The sequence below is a fragment of the Lagenorhynchus albirostris genome, chromosome 20 (genome assembly GCF_949774975.1).
Source record: "Lagenorhynchus albirostris chromosome 20, mLagAlb1.1, whole genome shotgun sequence".
Lineage (NCBI taxonomy): Eukaryota > Metazoa > Chordata > Mammalia > Artiodactyla > Delphinidae > Lagenorhynchus > Lagenorhynchus albirostris.
The window spans coordinates 29379329-29400029 of record NC_083114.1 but is presented as its reverse complement, the minus strand read 5'-3'; the positions used below and the strand labels follow the sequence as shown (position 1 = coordinate 29400029).

Sequence of the window (20701 nt, the reverse complement as noted above, 5' to 3'; positions counted from 1 at the left end):
AAGGGTCTCCTGGGGGTTCTGATCTGACAACGCACCAGGCAGCGAGGCTGTCCCAGCCGTGGGACTAAACGTCAGAAGGACACGGTGACCCAGCGTGGCTGCAGAGTGTCCAGGTGAAGGAAGGGGTGGGCACGTCCCCTGCCCCGGGCTTCTTCCGGCCACTAGCCTGGGCACGCACAGCCACGCCCTGGGACACACACAGACACACTCCCCCACGCGTGGGACAATCTACCTCCAAGCAGACCCGTGTCCGGTGCCTGTGGTTTTAAATGATGTGCCGGAAGCCAGCAGCAAGCAAACAGCCCAACGGAGGGGCTCAGCGTTGGCCACTGAGCCTTCCAGATAAGGAGCTGCTACAGGACGAGGCGGGTAAGGGAACATGCACCGGGGAGCAGGGGAGGAGAGAGAGGAGAGAGAGGGCCGTCCCCCAAACACAGCAAACTAGAAGCCCGCTAAACTCTAAGACTATTGCCCTAGCTACACAGAACTACTGGGGAGGAAAGAAGTTCAGAAGGGAAGGAGCTATACTAGAAACGTCAGGCTAAGCTACTTCAAATGCCAATGAAAAGAGACATACTTGCATTTAAATATGGTAATAGGGCTGTTGAAGGGGGAAAAAGAAAGATCCAGGTGAAATAAATGCACACAGCAATGACCCCTGCCAGACCAGGGAAGGGACTCCCCCACCAAGTCCCCTCCCCATTTCTTCCTGCAGGATCTAGATTTCTGAAGATGTGGGTGCTTGCGCAAAGTGCTGAAGGAAAATAAGGAAGATGTCAAGTTATTTCTCCCCATCCCAACTCTACACCAGGCTCTGCTGCAGGCCCGGAGCAGGGCTCAGGGGACCCTGAGGGAGAAGGAAGAGGGCGGGGACAGGAGGAAGGTCCTTATTCTTTTGTACTCTCTCACTTCTTACTTGAAACAGGTTTCCTTGGAAGCATGAAAAAAATGGTGGGGGGGGGAGGGGGGGACAGAGCTGGGGGAGGGGAGTTGAGTCAGTAAGAAGACTTTTAACAAAAGCTCTCTTTTCTGGAGTTGAGTGCATTTTGGACAAAAAGTCCAAGAGAAAGAGAGAGGAAAGAGGGAGGAAAAAAAAAAACCCTGATCCAAGAAAGGAAATCCATTATCCCTAATCTCAGATAAAGGCTCCTGCTGGAGACTGCTCAGCAGATACTGCTAAGGGCTGAATTTAAACTCAACCATCAAAACGGGGCTAAGCGGAGTGACAGGTGTTGGGGGCGGGGGAGCAGGGGAGGGGAGCCCCCCAGTGTGCCCAGAACAGCAGAGACATCCCTCACAGCACCCACTCTATGGCGACACAGCCCGCCGTTCCCCCCATCCCCCCGTGCAGCCTGGCCTCCTTGGGAAGCTCCTAAGCGAGGAGGAGAGAGTGCTGCCCCAGCATCCTGCCCCGGGGCTGTCTTCTTGGTCCACTTCCCCAGCTCCCTGCCATCCCCCTCCTGTCCTGGGAGGCCGCCCAGCCTCACCGCTCACCCCAAATACATTCTCCAGATGACCTGGCAGCTAAGCCACTGATGCTATTTCTAAGGCCAATGGGCTCTCCTTGGTGGCGGGGCTTGTGGGGGATGCGTGAGCACAGATCCAGGAAAGGGGTGTGTGTGTGTGTGTGTGTGTGTGTGTGTGTGCGTGCGTGCGTGCGTGCGTGTGTGTGTGTGTGTAGGTGCTGGGGGCTGCCCCAGCCAGGGGCCGTCATGGGCCTACAGCTGTCCCCATGGAGTGCAGCCTGTCTCCAGGACGGCAGGAGGGACCTGGGGACCAGGAGCTTCCAGGGCTGGACCCGGAGGAGGTGGAAGAACAGGGAGAGCCTTGCGGATTCGGCTTGTGGTCCTGTGCTCAGCATCTCTCCCCAGGCCCTCAGGAGCCAGGGGTCACCTGCGGCAGACTCCCTCCTTGGGAAACCTCTTATTTTATTTTTGAAGGGATGGGGGTCTGGGTTGCCCTGGCAGGGGGTATTCAGGGGTTTACTGCAGGGCATTAGGCAGATCTGGCAGGGCTCAGGGCTCCTTGCTGAGGCTGAGGCCCAGGCGAGCGTGGCAGAGCCCCTGGTCCATGAGTGCCCGTGGCCACGCTAGCACCCCACTGCCCAGATGACCGTCCCCCGTCCGCTGCTGGCAATGCGGAGAAGGGCTCCCTCCTCGACACAGCCTGTCTGGCCAACGCGTGAAGGGGGCAACCAGGCTTCTCCTCGTGAGGCAGGTTAGCCCAATAGCCAAGTGCACAGACACGAAGCCTGTCTGGGTTCAAATCCTGGCTCAGCCACTTACTAGCTGAGTGACTCTGGGCAAGCTGCCTTAACCTTCTGTGCCTTGGTGTCCCCATTTGTAAAAGAGATGGCGGTATTAGTCAGAGATTAATAGATGCAAAGTGCTTAGACGAATGCCTGCCAGGAAGTAAGCATCGACAAGTGTGAGCTCTCATTCTGATGAAGCCCATCAGGTCTCTGTCCAGCCATCAGCCCTGCCCTCGAGACAGGGCTCTCCCTCACGCAGGGCTATTCCACCTTCTCCGGGGTTGGCCACGTGGTCAGATGGTCATTAGCACACAGGAGGCCTGAATTCCTACTGATAACAGTGGTCTGGAATCTTTCAGGATGTCCCAACTTCATGATGTCATTTTAGTGCAGCTAAACGTCCATACCTCAAAATTAGAATATGCGTTCTTTCCAGCTCTAACAACTGGGCCAAGCCGGCTGGCGTGACCCCAGTGGCTTAATACCTCCCATTTCTTAGCAGTAAATCAGGCAGCAACGAGAAAAATGTTTTGCTAATAAAACCTCAGGACTTGAGAGCTATAGGTTTCTTACCTGGCGACTCAGGTGTTAGGAAGGTAGTATGCCCCTCCTGTTAGAGAATCTTGCATTCAAAAAGAGGCTGCCTGGGTACGAAAGAACGAAGCACTAATGGTGGAATCCCAGGCGCGGGCAGGTGCCACGCCTCCTAGGAGCTGTCATTCAGACCTAAAGACCCAATCTCACCAGTCTGGAGCTCCTCGCCCCACCAGCGCAATAAAAGGATCACTGGGTTTGGCATCAAAGCCTGGCCGCCAGCCTCAGCTGCCCCTGGCTTGCTTTATAACTTGAGCACCGTGTTTCACTTCTCTGCGCCCCGGGTAACCAACTCCTGTCTCCTGCAAGGAGGTCAAGCCAGATGACCTCTCAAATCCCTTCAGCTCTGAGCCTGCAAGAGCCTGTCTTGCTGGTGTAAGAGGTTGACAAACCCAAGTCCCTCTGTCACTGGAAAGCGGTGCCTCTGGGGTTGGCACTATCACACCTCTGGGGTAAGTAACTCATGTGAGAGCTGTTGCCATCCCACTGACAGTGAACGAGATGCTTTTCTGGACTTTCTGGATCTCTGAGAATTTAGTGCCAGTCAGAAGTCAACGGCACTTTTGGTGTTTTGGAGCTTCTACGACGCCACGCCTACTTTTTATTGCCTCTGTGGCACTCACCAGTTTTTGCCTTACCTAAGCACAGTTATTTTTACGTGCACATCTGATTTCTCCCGCTGGGTGGCAAATTCTTGTAGGGTGGGGACCGAGCCCCATGTCCCACTTGGGACCTAGTCCAGAGTCTGTCCCACCTTAGATTCTTGTGGAGCATCAGCTGGTATGATGATGGGCAGATGCCCTAAGGTGGTGGAGGAGGGCCAGGGCTCGGAGGCACTGCTCTGGGTAAACTGAGCTGAAAGGCAGCACTGCCTGCATGTCTAGCTGCCTCTCCACTCCCGTGACCCTGCAGCCCAGGGGCAGCAAACTCAAATGCCTACAGGAGAGGGCCGGCAACAAGAAAGAGCACCTGCTCTGTCTAGCGGACTATCCTTACCGCTGGCCGCTCACTGGACCACTTGGGGAGTTTTCACAAATGCTGAGGCCTGGGTCCCACTGTTGGAGATGCTGATTTATCTGGTTTAGGGTGCAGCCTGGACAGGGGGACCTTTAAGTGCTTCCCAGGTGACCCCAGGGTGCCCCCGAGGGGGAGAACATTTGGTGTAAGGGCTTTCAAAAATTGCAAAAGGTTGGGGCTTCCCTGGTGGCGCAGTGGTTGAGAGTCCGCCTGCCGATGCAGGGGACACGGGTTCGTGCCCCGGTCCGGGAAGATCCCACATGCCGCGGAGCGGCTGGGCCCGTGAGCCATGGCCGCTGAGCCTGCGCGTCCGGAGCCTGTGCTCCGCAACAGAAGAGGCCACAACAGAGAGGCCCGTGTACCGCAAAAAAAAAAAAAAAAAATTACAAAAGGTTAAATTGAGGTGCACATCTGCGTACCCTGTCTCCCGCTAACCTTGTGGAAAGAAAGGCCCTCCTGAGAACACGGTGGAGAATCTAATCCTTGCGACCATCTCCTCTGAGATCCACTTCAGGGTCTCCGTTCAGAGCAGCGGGTTTCTAGCCTGGCTGAGGGAGCTTTAGCACACAGAGAATCAGGTAGGGCCTCTGGCTCTATCTTTTAAAGGCCTTCCAGATAATTCTGACGCGTGCAGACATGCACAGGATCCTCTGTGGGATCGAGGGCAGAGAATCCTTGATGTAGAGGAAGTCTTGGGGTGTCCTTGGTTTTTAGTAAACACTGAAGGGCCCCACTGTCCTGTCCACCGCGGGGTATTAGGTCACGGACCTCTTACTTTGCATCCTCTCCCCTTCCCGGTTTGAGAAGATGCCGCCTGGGATACAGTTCTGGCTTGGTCACTCCTTAATTCTGTGACCTCGGATGAGTGAATTCTGAGGTTCCTTATGGCTCTGACAGGCTGTGATTTCTGAGGGGAATCTTTATAAAACTCTCTCTTATAATGTGCACTACCAGGAAAGACAATTTTTCCTACATTGTGCTTGCTTTGAGCACTCTCCACCCCCTTCCCCAGCACACCCTGCATCTCCAGGAGGCGTGTAGAGCTGCCCAGGGTCCCTCTGAGGGCGGGCACTGTCACCCACCTGCAGCTGCTCCAGGCAATTCCTCCTGCCTCCCTCTTCCTCTGATGCCTGGGCCCTGCCCCCAGAGATTCTGATGATATGTCTGGGTGCAGCCTGGACAAAGGAAACTTCCAGTGCTCCCCAAAGCATGGCCGGAGCTGAGAACACGGCTTTAGGCACTGCTTGCTGGGGTCCTGGGGAGGCAGGAAGCAGAAAGCTCTCCCTGGGGACTCTGGCCTGGCATCTTTCTCCAGGGGGGCCGTATTACCTCCCAACAGAGAGCTGGAGCCCACAGTGCCCTTGCTCACCTAGAACTTTTGCAGGGACCGACCTCGGAGGCCTCCGTAACTCCCGACCCATTCTAAATATTTATTGAGCACCTACTACGTGCCAGGCACTATCCTAAGCACTGGGGTCATAGCAGTGAACTAAACACACACACTCTCTGCCCTCACAGAGCTTCCAGTCACTAGTCCTGATGGGAAAGGGGTCCCCAGCTGTGGGCCCAGGCTGCACACAAACCAACTCCCCGCAAAGGAGAGAAAACTGGCTACCGAGAAGCAGGGTTTTGGGCTAGAGGGGAGCTCTGGCCACTCTGCCAGCGAGAAGGGGGCCTCTACCCCGGGCCCACCTAGCTTGCAGCCAGGCCCCTGACTGTGTGTACTATAGGGTCTTCTCATAGATGAGCTCAAGACGTGGGTGTGGCTACACCAAATCCTGCTTGGAGAGAGAAGCAGCGATCAGAAGACAGCCTTGCAGGACGGTGGAGGGTAGGGCGTGGCCATTCCAGCTAAGTCTTTTCTCCAAAATCCAGCAAACAAAAGGAGAGGGAATGGAGGCATTCCCATGGCTATGATCTTGACCTATAGCCCCTAAAGGTCGTACCACTTCAATTCAGTTAAAAAAAATCACCAAGCTAGGCCCTTGGTACACGTGACCAAGACACAGGTCCCTCAAAATTCTTTTCAGTCAGGACCGACCGAGCTGGGGACAAATCCTTCCCTTTCTGGGCCCTAAAGAGTTCTAGCTTTGGCCTGACTATCTGGGGCCTTGGGGACAAGGCAAGGTTTCTCCGCAGTGCTGGCCAGAGGGCCAGTATCAGGAATGGCTGATACATTACAAGTGCTCCGCCCTGGCTCCTGGCCCTAGGAGGACACTCTGTTCCGCATTGCTCTCTCTCTCTAGCAAGACTTCAAGGGTGAGAGTGGCCACAGGGAGTTCACTCCAAAGCCAGCCTTCACCGCTCTGTGACAGCAGTTTGTGGCCCTGGCTAGCCCAGGGACACCCACTTGCCCACAGAGCAAACGTCAGCCTGTCAGAGACCAAGACCAAGACCTTCAAAGTGAAGGCGTTTCAGACTGTAGTTTCTAAGGAGACACGAGCAAACTATTCTGAGAGTTTCTCCTTCTCTCCTGCACCACCCCTCCGCTCACTCTTCATAAAACTGCAATTTCTGCTTTGCAGACACTCTCCCACCTACCGCCAATGGGTGTCAGGGCAAGCCACTGCTCTGACCATTGGTCCTGCTAGAGCTCACTGTGCAGATGGCTTTTTGTTTTGTTTTGTTTTTGCGGTACGTGGGCCTCTGACCGCTGTGGCCTCTCCCATTGCGGAGCACAGGCTCCGGACGCGCAGGCTCAGCGGCCATGGCTCACGGGCCCAGCCGCTCCGCGGCATGTGAGATCTTCCCGGACCGGGGCACGAATCCGCGTTCCCTGCATTGGCAGGCGGACTCTCAACCACTGCGCCACCAGGGAAGCCCTGCAGATGGCTTTTTACATGTCCTGTTCTCAAAGTTTCAGATGTCCAATTGCCAGTTAAAGAGTGAACATTTTGCATTCTCCCCATAGGATCTCTCCCTGAGCCATTTAAGTCTAAATGGCCTAAACTCTCCTGGGCCTCCTCTCTTTGCCTACTTTCCCCAGCTTCGTTCTTTACGGACCTGTGCAAGGGCTCGGCACAATTCCAAACACCAGCCCTATAGCACCCACGTCTGTGCACCAGGACAGCAAACCTTCAAGTCTTGAGCACCCCAAGACTTTTTGCTGAAAGATCCCAGGCTCCCACCTTGGCCCCATCACTAGCTCTGTGGGTCAGCTGACATCTGTGATCTCAAGCTCTGTCTCCTGTAAATGCAGTCCAGCACTTCTTGACTCCTGAGACAGGCTATTTTAGGTTTTGAATTGGGCACTGACTGGGGGACCATGGGATGGTCAGGGGCTCTTGGGGGAGACTCCCGGGAGGTGAGGGGGAGGCATTCTGGGGGCTCTGCTACGTACCCACCGGTACAGAAATCATTAAAAATTTGAACAGCCGGCAGATCACGCCACTGCATGTCAGCCCTAGGTGACAAGGTGATGTGTAGAACCTTCTCTGTTCCTTTGTCTCCTCACCTTTAAAGCAGACGAGATGCTGAGAAAATGATCGTTACACTGATGATAAGAAGGGCAGCTGCCACTGGGGCGCTTTCCACGGCCAAGAGGCTCCCCCCGACCATCTCAGTGAGCCCCCAGTGCAATACCCCCAGGAAGACGTTACTTGGTGAAGGACTCAGGTCCAGAGAGTTAAGCTTAAAGGAAACCATGCACAACATGGCTAAAAGCAAGGTGGCAAAAATCCCATCTCCCACGCTCACTAGCTGTGCCACCCAAGACGAGTTATGTAACCCCGCCTTGGCCTCATTTTGCTCCTCCGGAAGCGCGACTAATGACCTCCTTTGAGGGCTGCTGTGAAATTCAGCGCGTTGGTGGCTCCGGTGCACCAGTATCTGGCATCGGGTGAGCTCTCAGTAAGTGGAATAATAACTTTTATTTCTATTTTTATTATTATTGCCCAAGGTAATAACAGTAGCGTGGCCTTCCTAGTCTAAAACCCTATTAATTTACACGACATTTCACATACAAAGGGCTTTAATAGATACCATTTATAATTTGCCTGTGAGTGATAAGGATACGTCTTATCTGAAGTACAAGGTGGGTAATGGGACGGCAGGAGGCGAGGGGCTCGCAGGGGCTTCAGGGAGGGCCTGGCTGCGGTGGCTGAAGACCCCCGGAGCTCGCGCGTCAGCTGCGCTGGCGGTCGCTCCTGCCCTTTTGCCCTTGGATTTGTTCAGTCCCTCCCAGCTCCTCTAGGAAGGGCTCAGCCAGAGGGACCTCTGGGGGCCCTTCCATCTAGTAGAAGCCTGCTCTCTCCTCTGTTGCCAGCACGTGCCCCAGAAAGCAGGGCTATGTCTCTCTGCTTCGTCACTGTGTCCCCAGCTTCTGGGGCAGGGCTGTGATGCAGCAGGTGCTGGTAAGCAAGGGCGGAATGGGTGGAAGAGGAACGGATAGGTACAACAGGGTGGGCAAGAAAGGGGCTCTACCTGCTCCAGGCCTTACCTGAATCCTAGCTCATTCCAGGGCGGTGCCACAGGTCAGACGAAGAGAGTGTGGAGAGGCCCTAAACCAGCTCCACTAAGAGAGATGCAGGACAGGCCCCACACCCTCCCCTGGGGTCAAACCCAGGCTTGCCCTGAGGCCTGCTCAGACTCAGAGCAGGGCAGCAGGGCTTCCGAGGGGGGTCAGCAGCTGCACTCTTGCTCTCCTGTCCTTCTCTAGGTGACTGCAACTGGGCAGGGCTCTTGGCCTCAAAGGAAGCCAGCCCTGGGCAGGCAGCGCCCAGGGCCCACTGGGCCAGCTCAGTGCAATCCGACAGGGAACAGCCTAAGGCAACGGTGGGGACAGCACCCCTGGTTCACAGAGTGTCTGCCCGTGATTCCCTAGGTCTGGGAAGAAGTGGCATCAGCTTTTCAGTGCTAAAGTCTGTTGTCCAGCTGTCCTGGCCCAGGTAATAGGACAGCACCTGCCCAGATGGGGGTCTCAGAATCATCAACAGAGGTAGGAACGCTAGGGAGGGAAGCCACGTAATGCTTCTGGGCCCTTACACTTCCTAATCCCTGGATGTGGAGTACCCTTCCCTCACTGGCTGCATGGCAAACTCCTATTTGCACCTCAAAACCCAGTTCAGATGGTGCCCCTTCTTGAAAGCTTTGCTGGCAGTCAGTGACTCTCCAACCCTGCCACCCCTCCCCCCCGTCAGACCACAGGGGGATACATCTGGCTGCCTGTGCGACGCCCCTCCAGGCTCTGACCTCCTCACTCGCTTTATCAGGAACCCTTCCCAATGCCCAGAGAGGATCTAGCCCCCAGCAGGTCCTGATGACACTGTCCAGCACACTACCGAGAATGCGCTCTCATGGCCCACCCCCAACGGAACGCACCGGCAGCACAGGCAGTGACCCCATTGGTTGGGTCTCTCTGAGGCAGGGGATCCAAGCTGACCTGGACTCAGGGAAGATATCTCGGGGTAGGACTCTGCTCGTCTTTTCAGCCTGGGGAGAAGGAGGGAATGGGGGCCCATCTTGGCCTTCTGGTTTGTCCTTGGCTGTCCTAGACGCGTGAGCTGCCCATCCCTCAGGCCTGGCACTGCCGTCTGCCTATAATCTCACACTCTATTATTTGTTGTTGTTGTTGTTTTGGTTTTAATGCCTGGTCAGTGACCCTCTCAACAATCTGTGAGGAAGGGGATGAGACAAGGAGATCAATAGCCCCATTGGACAGATGGGGAAACTGAGGCCCAGAGGTGGCCTGACTGTCCCAGCAAGCTGGGGACAAGAACTCAGTCTCCCGACTTCCCTCCTGAGAACCGGGGTCTCTGGCTTTGGCACCCCGAGTCACGTTTCCCTTTTTCATGCAGAGGAGTTTCAAGAGCCATGGAAACCTGATGGAAAGTGAAACCCGCAATCCCATCCATTCAGGCTGCTCCGATTCATTTCCGCAAACATTTATTAAGTGCCTATTAGGCACCACGCTCTGCTTTCATCATCTGGGAATAGCGTCAGCCCCTGATTTTCTATGCGACGGGAGGAGCATGGGAGGGCGGCCCATCCACAGCTCATGCCAGAATAGGGGTGTGCTGCAGAATTTTACTTCCTCATTTTCTTTTAAAGCTGCAGCTACACTGTCCTGACTAAGCCTGGCTTTAATATTCAAATGAGGGATAAGCCCCCAGTACCCACAGGGCCAGGCGGCGTGGGAGCGGGCTGGCCACAGGAGGCGCTGGCTTGTGATTTCAAATCTGCCTGTGGATCCAACCTGTGAAGGGGGTAATCCCTAGAGACGAAGCTCTGGGCTGGAGGGAGGTGCAGATTAGAGGGCTGGGGATGAAGCAGATGTGTGCGGGCTGCCGTGTCAGGTGGGGCTTCCCGTTACAAGGGAGCGTTTCTGTTTACAGTGCTGAAACATCTAGCTGTGGGCGCCTGGGACTGTGGACATGTCAACAGGCCTGGGGGGCCGACCATCCCATCCTGGCATGTCAAGGTGGGCTCCCCTACCCGTCAGGAGCCAGCCATCACTCGCTGGGAGGGCTCCGTCCTGGAACCCAGGCAGAAGCCCCGAGCCAGGCGGCACTGGCAGAGCTGAGGACCTACCGCGTCAGGGTATACCGGGGTTCCCCCTGAGGGGGGCATTTCTGGGGTAGGGAGTGAGGAAAGAGCCCCTTCCAAACTTAAGCAGAGGAAAGTCCTGAGGTTTAAACAGACACCCGAGTGAGGTGGTGGCCACTGGTTTTGTGATTCCACCACAGTGGCCCTGGAATCGCCTCCCCTGACAGTCACAGAGGCTGGGAGGGAGCTTGCTCCTCTCTCTTCAAGAACTTGACCAGAAAAAGCATCACTTTTTCTGGTGGGAGTACGAGCACAGGTTTCCCGAGTGGGGGCTGAGCACGAGGGTCTCTGCCATGTGGGTGGGCTGGGGGAGGGCTGGACGGAAGGCCTCTGGAGTCGCTCCCTGCAGTGGCCCAGGTTATCCATCCAGGCAGGGCCCCAGGCCTTTGGCGTGGCAGCTATCAGCACGTCTGAACACTTCACGCGTGCCGTAAACTGGAGGGAACTGACAGGTTGGTGTGAGCTAGCTCAGGAAGCAGCCCCTTGCCCCGGGCTGCTTCCCCCAGTCATCTGGCATAAGGCAAACTCCTTCCCCTTCCCAAAACTCGGGCCCTCTTCCCTCTGCTTTCCACACTCAAGCCACGGCCCTCAGGATAAGACAGACCACTAAGACTTGGTCTTTGCTCAAAGACTAGACGATGTGACCGAAGCTTACACCGCAGAGCCACAACTGAAGATGGGCTACAGCAGCTTCTCCGCCAGAGAGAACAGGGTATCCTTGAGCTATGGCGCCTCTCCTCAGACCACACCCCCTCCCTCGGTGTGGAACAGAATGACCATCTTTTAGAGGGACCAAAACTCAACCAGCACCTGAGAACCATCCATCATTAGACTGGAGACATGGAAGGCAAAATACGTGGTGAGCAGCTGTGAGTTCCGCATCCAGCAACCACGCAGGTATCACTAATCAACCACAGCTCCCTTTCTGCTGAGCTAAGACTTGGCCTCAAGATCATTCTTAAGCCAGCGCTCCAGGAAGCCAGTCCCCATCAGTCAACATCAGCACCTGAATGAAATCTGTTTTCCATCACTGAGGACGCAGAAACACAAACTGGTACTTCCTGAACCAGAGTCCCAGGGTTTCCCCGTCTGGAACCTGTACCACCCGGCTGTTCCCACACAGTCATCCTAGGAGGGAGGAGGCAGCACCGAGCCAGGGATGCTAGCCTGACTCTCCTGGCTGCCCCCAGGGCCCTGTGTCTGAGGTCACTTCAGTAGCCAAGGCTGTGGCTCAGACACTTTTTTGACGGTTGGGGCTGCATTAACCCTGCTGTCCCAGTAGAGCTGAAAGACCCCCAAAGGGCCGCAGCCAACCTGAGGCAGGGGGAGAGGAACAGAGCCCGAGAGGAAGAGGCAGAGAGGAGGAGAGGCAGTGCAGAAAGAGGGGAGCATTCTTTTGAACTCACCCACATGGGTCCCTCACTGCCCCCCACCCCGCGCCACCCCAAACCCCTTCTGACTCACTTTGGAAATCTGACCACATCACTCCTCTACCTAAAATCCTCTAAGGGCTTTTCATGTGTTTTGTGGATCAAATGTGAGTTCCGGAATCTGCCCCCCTTTCTAACCTTGTCTCCCCTGACCCACCCCCATCCCATTAACTGCTCTTAATCCCTGGGACCTGCACCGCAGCCCCTTTCAGGTTTGTGGCAGAGATTGCTAAGTGTCCCCTAATAAATATTTCACTCTTCTTCCTTAATACCAGAACCCTGTTTTTAGCTGGCACATGGTTACCAGGAATAAAGACATTCCTGAGGTTCCTTTGCAGCTAAAAGTGGCCATGTGACTAAGGCCTGACCAACGGGATCTAAGCAGAGTGCCACACATAACTTCTAAGAAGTGTTATTAAAGGGAAGAGATGTGTTCTTCTGGGATGAGTACGTAATGGCTGGAGCCTGAGCAGCCTTCTTAGTCTATAAGATGGAGTCTTACATTGAAGAGAATAGGACACAAAGATAAAAGAAACCCAGACCCTTGATACTGTGGAGCCACATCCAGGCTTCTTTCACACTGGAGAGAAAAAACAAATTCTTATTTTGCCTAGGTATTATTATATTGCATTTTCTTTCTTTAAAAAAAATACTTGATTCAGTGTCTAAGCATGTCATTTCTCTACCTGGGATACACTTCCTTCTCTTCTTTACCCAGCTAATTTTATTTGACTTTGTAAGACCCAGTAGTGGTGTCACCCCAGGCAGGACCAACAGCCTGTCTTTGTGCCCTTGTAGCAGAGAGAGATTCCCTCTGTCTAGCTAAGCACCTGTCCCATGATGCTCGGTGGGTTTGATCACTGGCTGTCTCCCTCGGCTGGGCCGTGAGCATCCTGAAGGAGCTATAGCCTTATGCATGTCCAGATATTTGGTACCTGATGATCAGTACATGGGGAGGGAGGAAGGGAAGAGGAGGGGTGAAGCAAAAAGTCCCAGCCACTCCCTTGGGGATTCTCAAGCATTCCTTTCACAGATAAGTAGATCCCCCAGCAGGCAGCTTCATCGGGGGTGACGAGGAAGAGAAAACCACTCTGGAGGGTGGTAGAGTAAGAACACCAATGCCCACTGTTTCTGAAACTTCCAGTTGCATAGCATTCACCAATTTACAGGGCATGTTCGCATATACACATCACCCTAGGTAATTCTAAACACCTAACTCACTAGGCACTGTTATAATCCCGAGGGCTCAGAGGGCTAAGTCACTTGCTCGAGGTCACGTGGCTACTACGTGGCCAAGTGACCTGGAAATGAGATCTTCTAACTTCATGTCCAGCAACACAGGTGCCTCCTCGGACCTGCACCGTACAGGGGAGTTAGGAAAGCAAGCTACGTGCAAACCACACGTGGGCAGGTGTGCGCAGTGCGTGCACGGGCTCACACACACCTGGTGCACAGATGTGAGGGGCTCCGGGTGTTCGGTGGCATTTTCACTCGAGGGCAGGGGGTGATGGCAGAGGAAGGGGGCACGGGAGCGGACCGAGCAGCTGCTGCATGCAAACGCTCGGCCACGGCTCAAGGACAGGGCCACCTCGAGCAAGTGCAGGGGACACGAGGAAGCAGGGAGGGCTGGGGGCAGGCGGCAGCCAGGGGGAGTGCGCATGCTTTCAGAAACCGCGCTAGGCTGTCACTGGTACTGGTTATTTAGTGCATTCACCTCCCCCGGAGCGAGAGCAGGACACTGTCGGGCTAAGAGACGGCAGCACACAGCATGTCCGTGGTAAACAATTTATTTTTCTACCTCAGTTGCTTACAGGGGTAAAAATAAAACGGCAACAGGGAGAAGCACAGACGAACTATTTACAGAGATGAAAATTCACAACGGCTAAAACGTCTGTGAGGCAAGCATATACCAGGACAAGTTCACCAAAGCAAAGCAATTCATAGCAGAACAAAATAAAGAGGAAAAAAGCCATACAGATTAAAAAGAAAAAACAGCACTCATGAAAAAGCCTGAGGGAAAATAAAAGGAAAGGAACCAATGATTACATCAAGCATCTTTAATGAGATGAACACAACTGCACAGGTTGGGTCTAAAGGACACTGACATTCAAGAGGATGGACTGAACGCATCCGACGGAAGCACGCAGGTCACTTCTCACAAACCCTGAGCGTGAACAAGGGGGGACTCTTGAGGGCCCAACTGAGCTGTACTTCGTTAATCCAAGAGAGTGGGGAAGTGGACGGAAAGGAAGCCCTTCTGGGGGTGACCATCAGGGGTACCGACCTCATCAGGACAGACCCTCTGTGTTCGTGCCCTCTGACCCCAGTGGGCCAAGAGGCCCTTGATGCCAGCAGGGAATGCAAGGCCAGTAGGCAGCGAGGTGAGGGCAGAGGTGCCAGGGCAAGAGGGACCCAGTGTGGATCGGGGCCCACAGGGCCTGAGATGAGGCAGCACCTGGGTGCCTCCACTGTCCCTTCCCGAAGACAGATGTGCAGTATTATAGCAACAACCACTGAGGGACTGGCCCCCAAAGACAAAGACAACCAGATAATGTTTATATAATTTTTCTTCCAGATTAGATCGTTCACATTAGTATTTATAGAATAGTCTCTCTCTGTGTGTGTGTGTGTGTGTGTGTGTGTGTGTGTGTGTGTGTGTGTATTCACTTCTGGTTCTGTCCGCCACAGGACACAGGTGCTCCAAGTCACATATCCCCAACCCCTGCGGGCTCCAGCACTTAAGAGCTCACCCATGAAATGCCCCAACAAGCCTATTTGGTGATTATTTAAATTAATTTGAGGCCTTCTTCCTAGATGCCCTTGAGGAAGGCTCTACAAAGTTTGTGAGAAGTTTCCCCCCGGCCCCATGACATTCTGGGAGGGTGGCAGGTGGCATACGTGGGGGAGGTGTCCACAGTGTATACGAGAAGCAAACTGGGAGGGGACTGGAGAATAAAATTGCTTTTAAAACACTGAAAGAAGCATTGAGGACAGGAGTCTTTTCCAAGAATTAAAAACGAGAAAGAGGACATTCATTCCAACAGGCAGCTACGACAGTGTTCAGTGGGCACTGACAGCAGCGGGGTGGCCCCGGCAGGGACTGTGTCCTCTCTCTAGTAATGGTAGCAAACCCCAATTTGTTATGCCTCTCTTAAGAGCTAGTTGATAAAAATTATGTCTTGTGAAATCGGCAAGTAGTCTGCAAAGTGAAATAAGAACAGAAATTAACAGATTGAACTGAAACGAGGGTCCAGAGGGGGAAAAAGAGAGGAGACCGCCGATCAGGATCGTGGTAAGTCCAGTCCCCACGCCGACCCACGAGGGCTGGGCTGGGGGTAAGGGGCACGCGGTGGACCATCTGGGCTTGGGAGGAAGGAGCCACGTCCACGGTGGCTGGTCGGCACTCAGTCTTTCTGGAAGAGAACTACTCCCACTCAAACAGTTATCTGAAGCCCATAGCCCCCTTTATTGGAGCAGCTCTCCTTTATGCTCATAGAAGCCTAAAGGTGGGCAGAGACAGGCATTTCTTAACACCAACTGTGCAACCAGAAAGGTCTGCAGCAAGGCCAGGTCACACAGGTAAGGCAGGGACACCAGCAGATGAGATGGGGATTCACAGGAAGGGCCAGCTCAGGTGAAGAGGCGGCACCTTCCTGCAGGGGATGCAGGATACTCGGCGTGTGGTGAGGACACACAGGATGCAGCCCTCAGCAGCCCTCCAGGACGGGGGGGTCCTTCCGCTGCTCTAGGCTACCTTGCATCACCCCACAGGATGGATTCAGGAAGGGCTGGGAGGGGTGCGGGAGGCACACGCATCACAAGAGAGACGAGGTGGGCAGTGGGTGAAGTGGGCACCACCGAGAACATGGAAAAGGAAGACCACGAAGAAAAGACACCAGGGCAGCTTGGCGGTGATGAGATCATCTGTGCTGACGTCGCTGACTCACAGGCATGGGGAGGGGGTCAGCAGAGCCACCCTGACAGGGGCGAGGAGAGGGCAGAGTTGGGCTGCCCTCCCCTGGGTCACCCCTCCGCACCCCAGCCCCCCCGGCCAGACCCACCGAAGACATTCCTTACTGGCACAGGGCAAGAGACTCACGTCAGAACGCTGCAAGGCTTCCCTGCCCCAGAGGCCGAGGCTCCAGGAGGAGTCTGGAAAACCACAGGGGCACCTGGGCTCTGTGTGCGAGAATCCTCGGCTGCTGGAGGCTCCTGGACAGCAGGCAGAGCTACCTTTCCACAGGAGGCCACTCCTCCAGGGGCAGGTCACCCCAAGCCCATTCCATGTCCCTTTACCACCACCCTCCCCCCGGCTCTGTTCCCAAAGCCCTGGCTTGTGGTGAAGGGCTAGGCACCTGGGGGATCCCATCTCATCCTACCCAGCCTCGGCTGGTCACTCTTGCATCTCTGTCTGTCCTGCATACATGTCCATCTAGGGCAGACCCAAGGATGCAGGTCCCTGGGACACAGTTCAACCAGATATTTCCCGGGCTGGCTCATGGGGCCCCGAGGGCAGGTTCTCAGATGAGACGGGGGCCTGAGCAAGGAGTCCCCCGAATTATACCGGGTTAGGATCCCTAACTGTTTGCTGAGACTAGTGCTACACTGAGGGGGCAATGGCAACCTGATTGTGACGGGAGGTAGGCTTCAAGCACACAGAGCAGCAAGGCACTCTCACCGAGCCAGGATGTGTGACCCTGCACATCTTCTTATCCCCTGGGGAGGAAGGTAGGGGAGGGAAGGAGAGGAGAGGCTTCCCCAAAACTACCACCAGCTTCTGGGCTGAGCAGGACAGGCAAGAAACGGAGAACAGGGATGGTGACACACAAGGTCTCTCCAGGAGAGGCAGTGCACGCATGCACGTGCGTGTGGGGACCAAGCACCTCACCATAACACACCTCTTCACGTAGGCTCCGGAACAGCTCCATCCAACAGAACTTTATGCGGTGATGGAAACGTTTATACTCTGCACAGACGGTAGCCACGAGCCACGTGGCTGCTGAGTAACTGAAGTGTGGCTAGTGTGGCCGAGGAACCGGATTTTCCATTTCACTTAATTTTACTTAAATTAAATGTAAACCTTAGTAGCTGCATGTGGCTAGTGTGATTGTGCTGGACAGACGGATGCTAGGAAGATGATGGGCTATGGCAGTTAAGACCCAGGCCACCTGGGTCCCAGTCCTGGCCCTGCCCCTTACTGGTTGTGACCCCCTGAACAGGGTTTCTACCTCTCCAGGCTTCAGGGTCCCCATCCGTAGAGGGAAAATCTAGAGGAGGTGCAGACCGTGCCTGGCCCGGTGCTGGCTTCTCAGCTTGTGGTGTCTGGTGTCCTGCTTGGAGAGGCCCGTGGCCACCTGAGCTGCCACGTGCAGCAGAGAAGCGGTGCGGAAGGCTCCCTTGGGGCAGCTGAGGGGCCCACCCTGGTGGGGAAACCACCCGGCCCAGGGGACACACTTGTGGGCAAGTCCCCCCACGCACCCCCCTCCACCTGAACTTCTGCTTCTGTACCTGCTGTTCTCTTCCGCCTCCCCCGCTATCAGAAAGGTGCACGGACCCCAGCGACCATCCTGCCCAAACCCCTCATTTCCAGAAAACAGAAGAGAGGCCCCGAGATGCTGGGTGACCTGCCTCTGGCCATGGGCAGACAGGACAAGAGCCTAGGGCTTCTGCTGCTGGTTGAGGATCTGTCCCCCACAGAGCATGGCTCTCAGTGTCCCACATGCCTCCTGACCTCCCCCGACACACCCCTTCCCCACCCGAAGCTCAGTCTGAGGCACAGGTGGGACCGGCCCCTCGCACACCGCATGCCCTGCCCTCCACTGCCTTCAGAGCGCCGTCCCCCCAGGGCCATGTCCTGCTCGCCTTGCCGCCTTGTAGCTCAGGCCTCCGGGTTTAGGAGGATGACCAACCAGGAGTGGAAGCCCAGCTCCCTAGCGGCCCTGCCGAGACACAGAGCCCAGAGGGCGGAACTCTGCTCCAAGCATCTTCTCTACACCCCCCAGCTGTCCTTAGAACACAGACACCCCCGAGCACCCCAAAACACTCTTGCTGCACTCCAGGTCTGGGGAAGGCTGGCTTCCCCGCTTCTAGGGAAAAGCAAGCCTCATAAAACATCACTTCCTTCACGCCCCTCCCCCATCCCTGCAGGACCACGGCCCCCGCTGCCCCGCAGGTGAGAGTCCCAGGCCTCCCGGTTACACGGAAGCTACAGCAGCCTGGGCACGTGAGTGGGTATCACCGGGCGCTCTGCCTTGAGTCTCTGACGCCCACATGGAGGGAAGGGAGGATCTAACCAACCCCCCGCCACCATCACTCAGGACAGAGAGCAGACCCAAACCCAAGAGCACACCCAACACACGTCAGAAGGGCACCGGAGCCGGACGAGGGGAGGAAGGAAGGTGAGGTCTAGACAGCAAGGCACGTGAATGCTGGGGAGGCACAGGGTGACAGAAAACCCTGGGCCCCAAGTTCAGTCCCCTCCCCAAGGAGAGAGAACCTGGAAGAGGTTTCAGAAAACGGAGGGCGAGCAGAGGTAGGGCTCCTGTCTTTCCCTTCCCCCTACAAGCCACTCTCAGCCAGTGAAATGCTTCAGTTAATCAGAAACTGGGCTGCATCCTGACCTGGATACAAGGTCAAGTGGATCTGAAACTTAGCACCTGTAGGTCATTTCGTGAATGGATGTATGCGTGAGTTGGTTCTCCTTAGGGGTCCCCCTCCCCCCAATGCAGCCCACCTCCCATGTCCCCAAAGCCCTGGGAGACAAAGCCACTCACCTGGGAACTGATAGCCATAGCTAGGAGCAAATCCAGGGTAGCCGCGGCCATAGGTTGCCACAAAGTTGGGGTAGCCTTGAACACAGAGAGAAAGACCACGTCGGTTAGTGCAGCTGCTTCAGGTTGCGGGAGTCCGAGGGAGGGCGGGAGTGAGACACAGTCCGAGTTATTTTCCTCCACAAAATTACTTGTCTCCCGTGGGGGTCTTTACCCAGGGCCTGGGTCACCCCTCGCCCGTGGCTGGGGCACTGCTGTCAGCCTGCTGGTGATTAGCCCGTATTTGGGCCGAGAGACCCCCAAAGCCCACGCACTTTCTTGAACCTGCAGAGTAAATGCCACAGGTTAGCCCCAGACCCTCGGCCAGTGCCGGGCGCTGACATTTGCACAGCTTACCCTGTGTGTACTTTACCTTAAGGCTATTGACAGTAGGAGATTAAAGTCCTTCGCCAGCACCATGGACAGAGCAAAAGGAATGCGGGGTGGGGTCACAGTCTAGGGGCAAAACTCAGGGGCTGAGTCTGTGCCTCTGGAAAAACACTGGGCCCAGTGAGCCATGGCCCGGGGGACCCAGGGACCAAGCCACGTCCAAGCAGGGACACTCCACCGTGTCTTCCCAAGGCCCTGGGAGAACAGGGACGGCCTGGCTGTGCTAAATGTGCCCCACAAACATGAACCCAAGGCCTCGACGGGCATTTCCCAGCAAGCACGCTCCTTCCAGGCACCCGTCTCAGCAGATTACCTGGGGGTGCTGGCTAACCGAGGGGTGTCTGTGGAAACCGCTGCTGGACTGGGCATGGGGTGCAGAGGAAAGAACTGGCAAGTTCTGGCGTCCCTGTGGTCGCCTGCGATCAGTTACCAGTTACCAACCCCCCATGAGATGCCACTGCAGCTCCCTACCCTTCGTGGTGCCCACTCAGACCCTCACTCCTCACATCCTGACCTCTTGAGTTCGGCTACAGAGAAGGCTGGGGTAGCCTTCTGGGATGGAAATTCCACTGGCCATAGCAGACCCATGGCTGCCCCGTTCCCAGCCTGCCAGGCTCCCTTTGCTTCCCTCTGCTCCATATAGAAGAAACTCAGTCCATTCACGCTCTTAAGATACCACCCTGGCCAGCCTGCCACCTACTTTACCACCACCACCGCTGCCAGCCTGACCTCTGCTTTGACCTCTGAGCGGGACGCCTGTGGCTCTTTTCGGCTGCCCAGCACCTGAACCCCCTTCTCTGTGTCTGAGTCTTGGAGACGGGCCTGCCTCCCATCATGGAAGCAGAAAGGCCTCCCTCCTGCTCTTGCTGAGCCTGGCAGCTGGGAAGCAGACTGTGAACCCGGGCTGGGCCAGTGCAAGTCTTCTCCAGGTGCCAGTGGGGCAGAGGAGGGCGGCCGGTTCAGAACCTATTCTGGCGTCAGCAGCAGAGCCCGGGGTCCGCTGGTGGCAACAGTGGCCCCCTAACCAGGTCATTGCTGGCTGACCGCCCAGCTCCCCAGTTCCTGCCTGTTCCCCGGCCTTTCTGGCCCTTCTGTCCGTTGCCCAAGCCCCTTCCAATAACCTCTTTTACTGTCTATAGCAGCCAGAGTTATTTCTGTTGCTTTGTCACCAAAACGCTAGTAGAAAGCATTTTGACGGGCAGGTTTAGGACAGCCTCCACGCCCTCCAACCATAAGGCCCGTAAGTGGCGGCTTTCCACATGTATCCTTGCGGCTCCATACAGCAACTTAAACACCCTGAAGCCAGGCTCTGGGGTCTCATCAGCCACTTCCAAGGTGGATTCTCACACGTCACAAGCATTTTCTGGCCCTGCAGGCGATGGCTGAACACCAGGATCGTTCAGTAAATTCCAGCTTGGGTGCAGCATCACGACTTAGAGTCTGCGGGTCCTCCTGCTGCCTGTTCATAGCGCTTTTATGCTGAAGGCGGTCCAGATATGGGACCCACCCACCTTCACTTTCCCCTGCTTGTTGGTGTCACAGCTTTCACCTTGACCAGAAGATCTGTCATCAGACCTAAGACAGAAGTTTGCTGGACTAGACATCAGGAGATGGGTTCCAGCCCTGCCTCTGGCCCAAGGCCACGTCATCGGGGTTCTTCCCTTCCT

General features: G+C 55.6%; 1 protein-coding gene across 8 annotated transcripts in view; it reads right to left on the bottom strand.

Annotated features, from left to right (window-relative positions):
- MSI2 (musashi RNA binding protein 2) overlaps positions 1-20701 on the bottom strand; it is a 386560-nt gene that overhangs the window by 28073 nt on the left and 337786 nt on the right. For 6 of the 8 annotated variants that reach the window (XR_009537419.1, XM_060133054.1, XM_060133050.1 and 3 more), the window contains exon 10: positions 18609-18683. Coding sequence is in view for 7 of the 8 variants with exons in the window: in XM_060133054.1 (XP_059989037.1) it covers positions 18609-18683 (75 nt within the window). In the remaining variant the exon portion in view is untranslated. Of the gene's footprint in view, positions 1-12514; positions 12771-14472; positions 15035-18608; positions 18684-20701 lie in introns of those variants that run through there. The other 2 variants (XM_060133056.1, XM_060133057.1) reach the window with 2 other exon arrangements.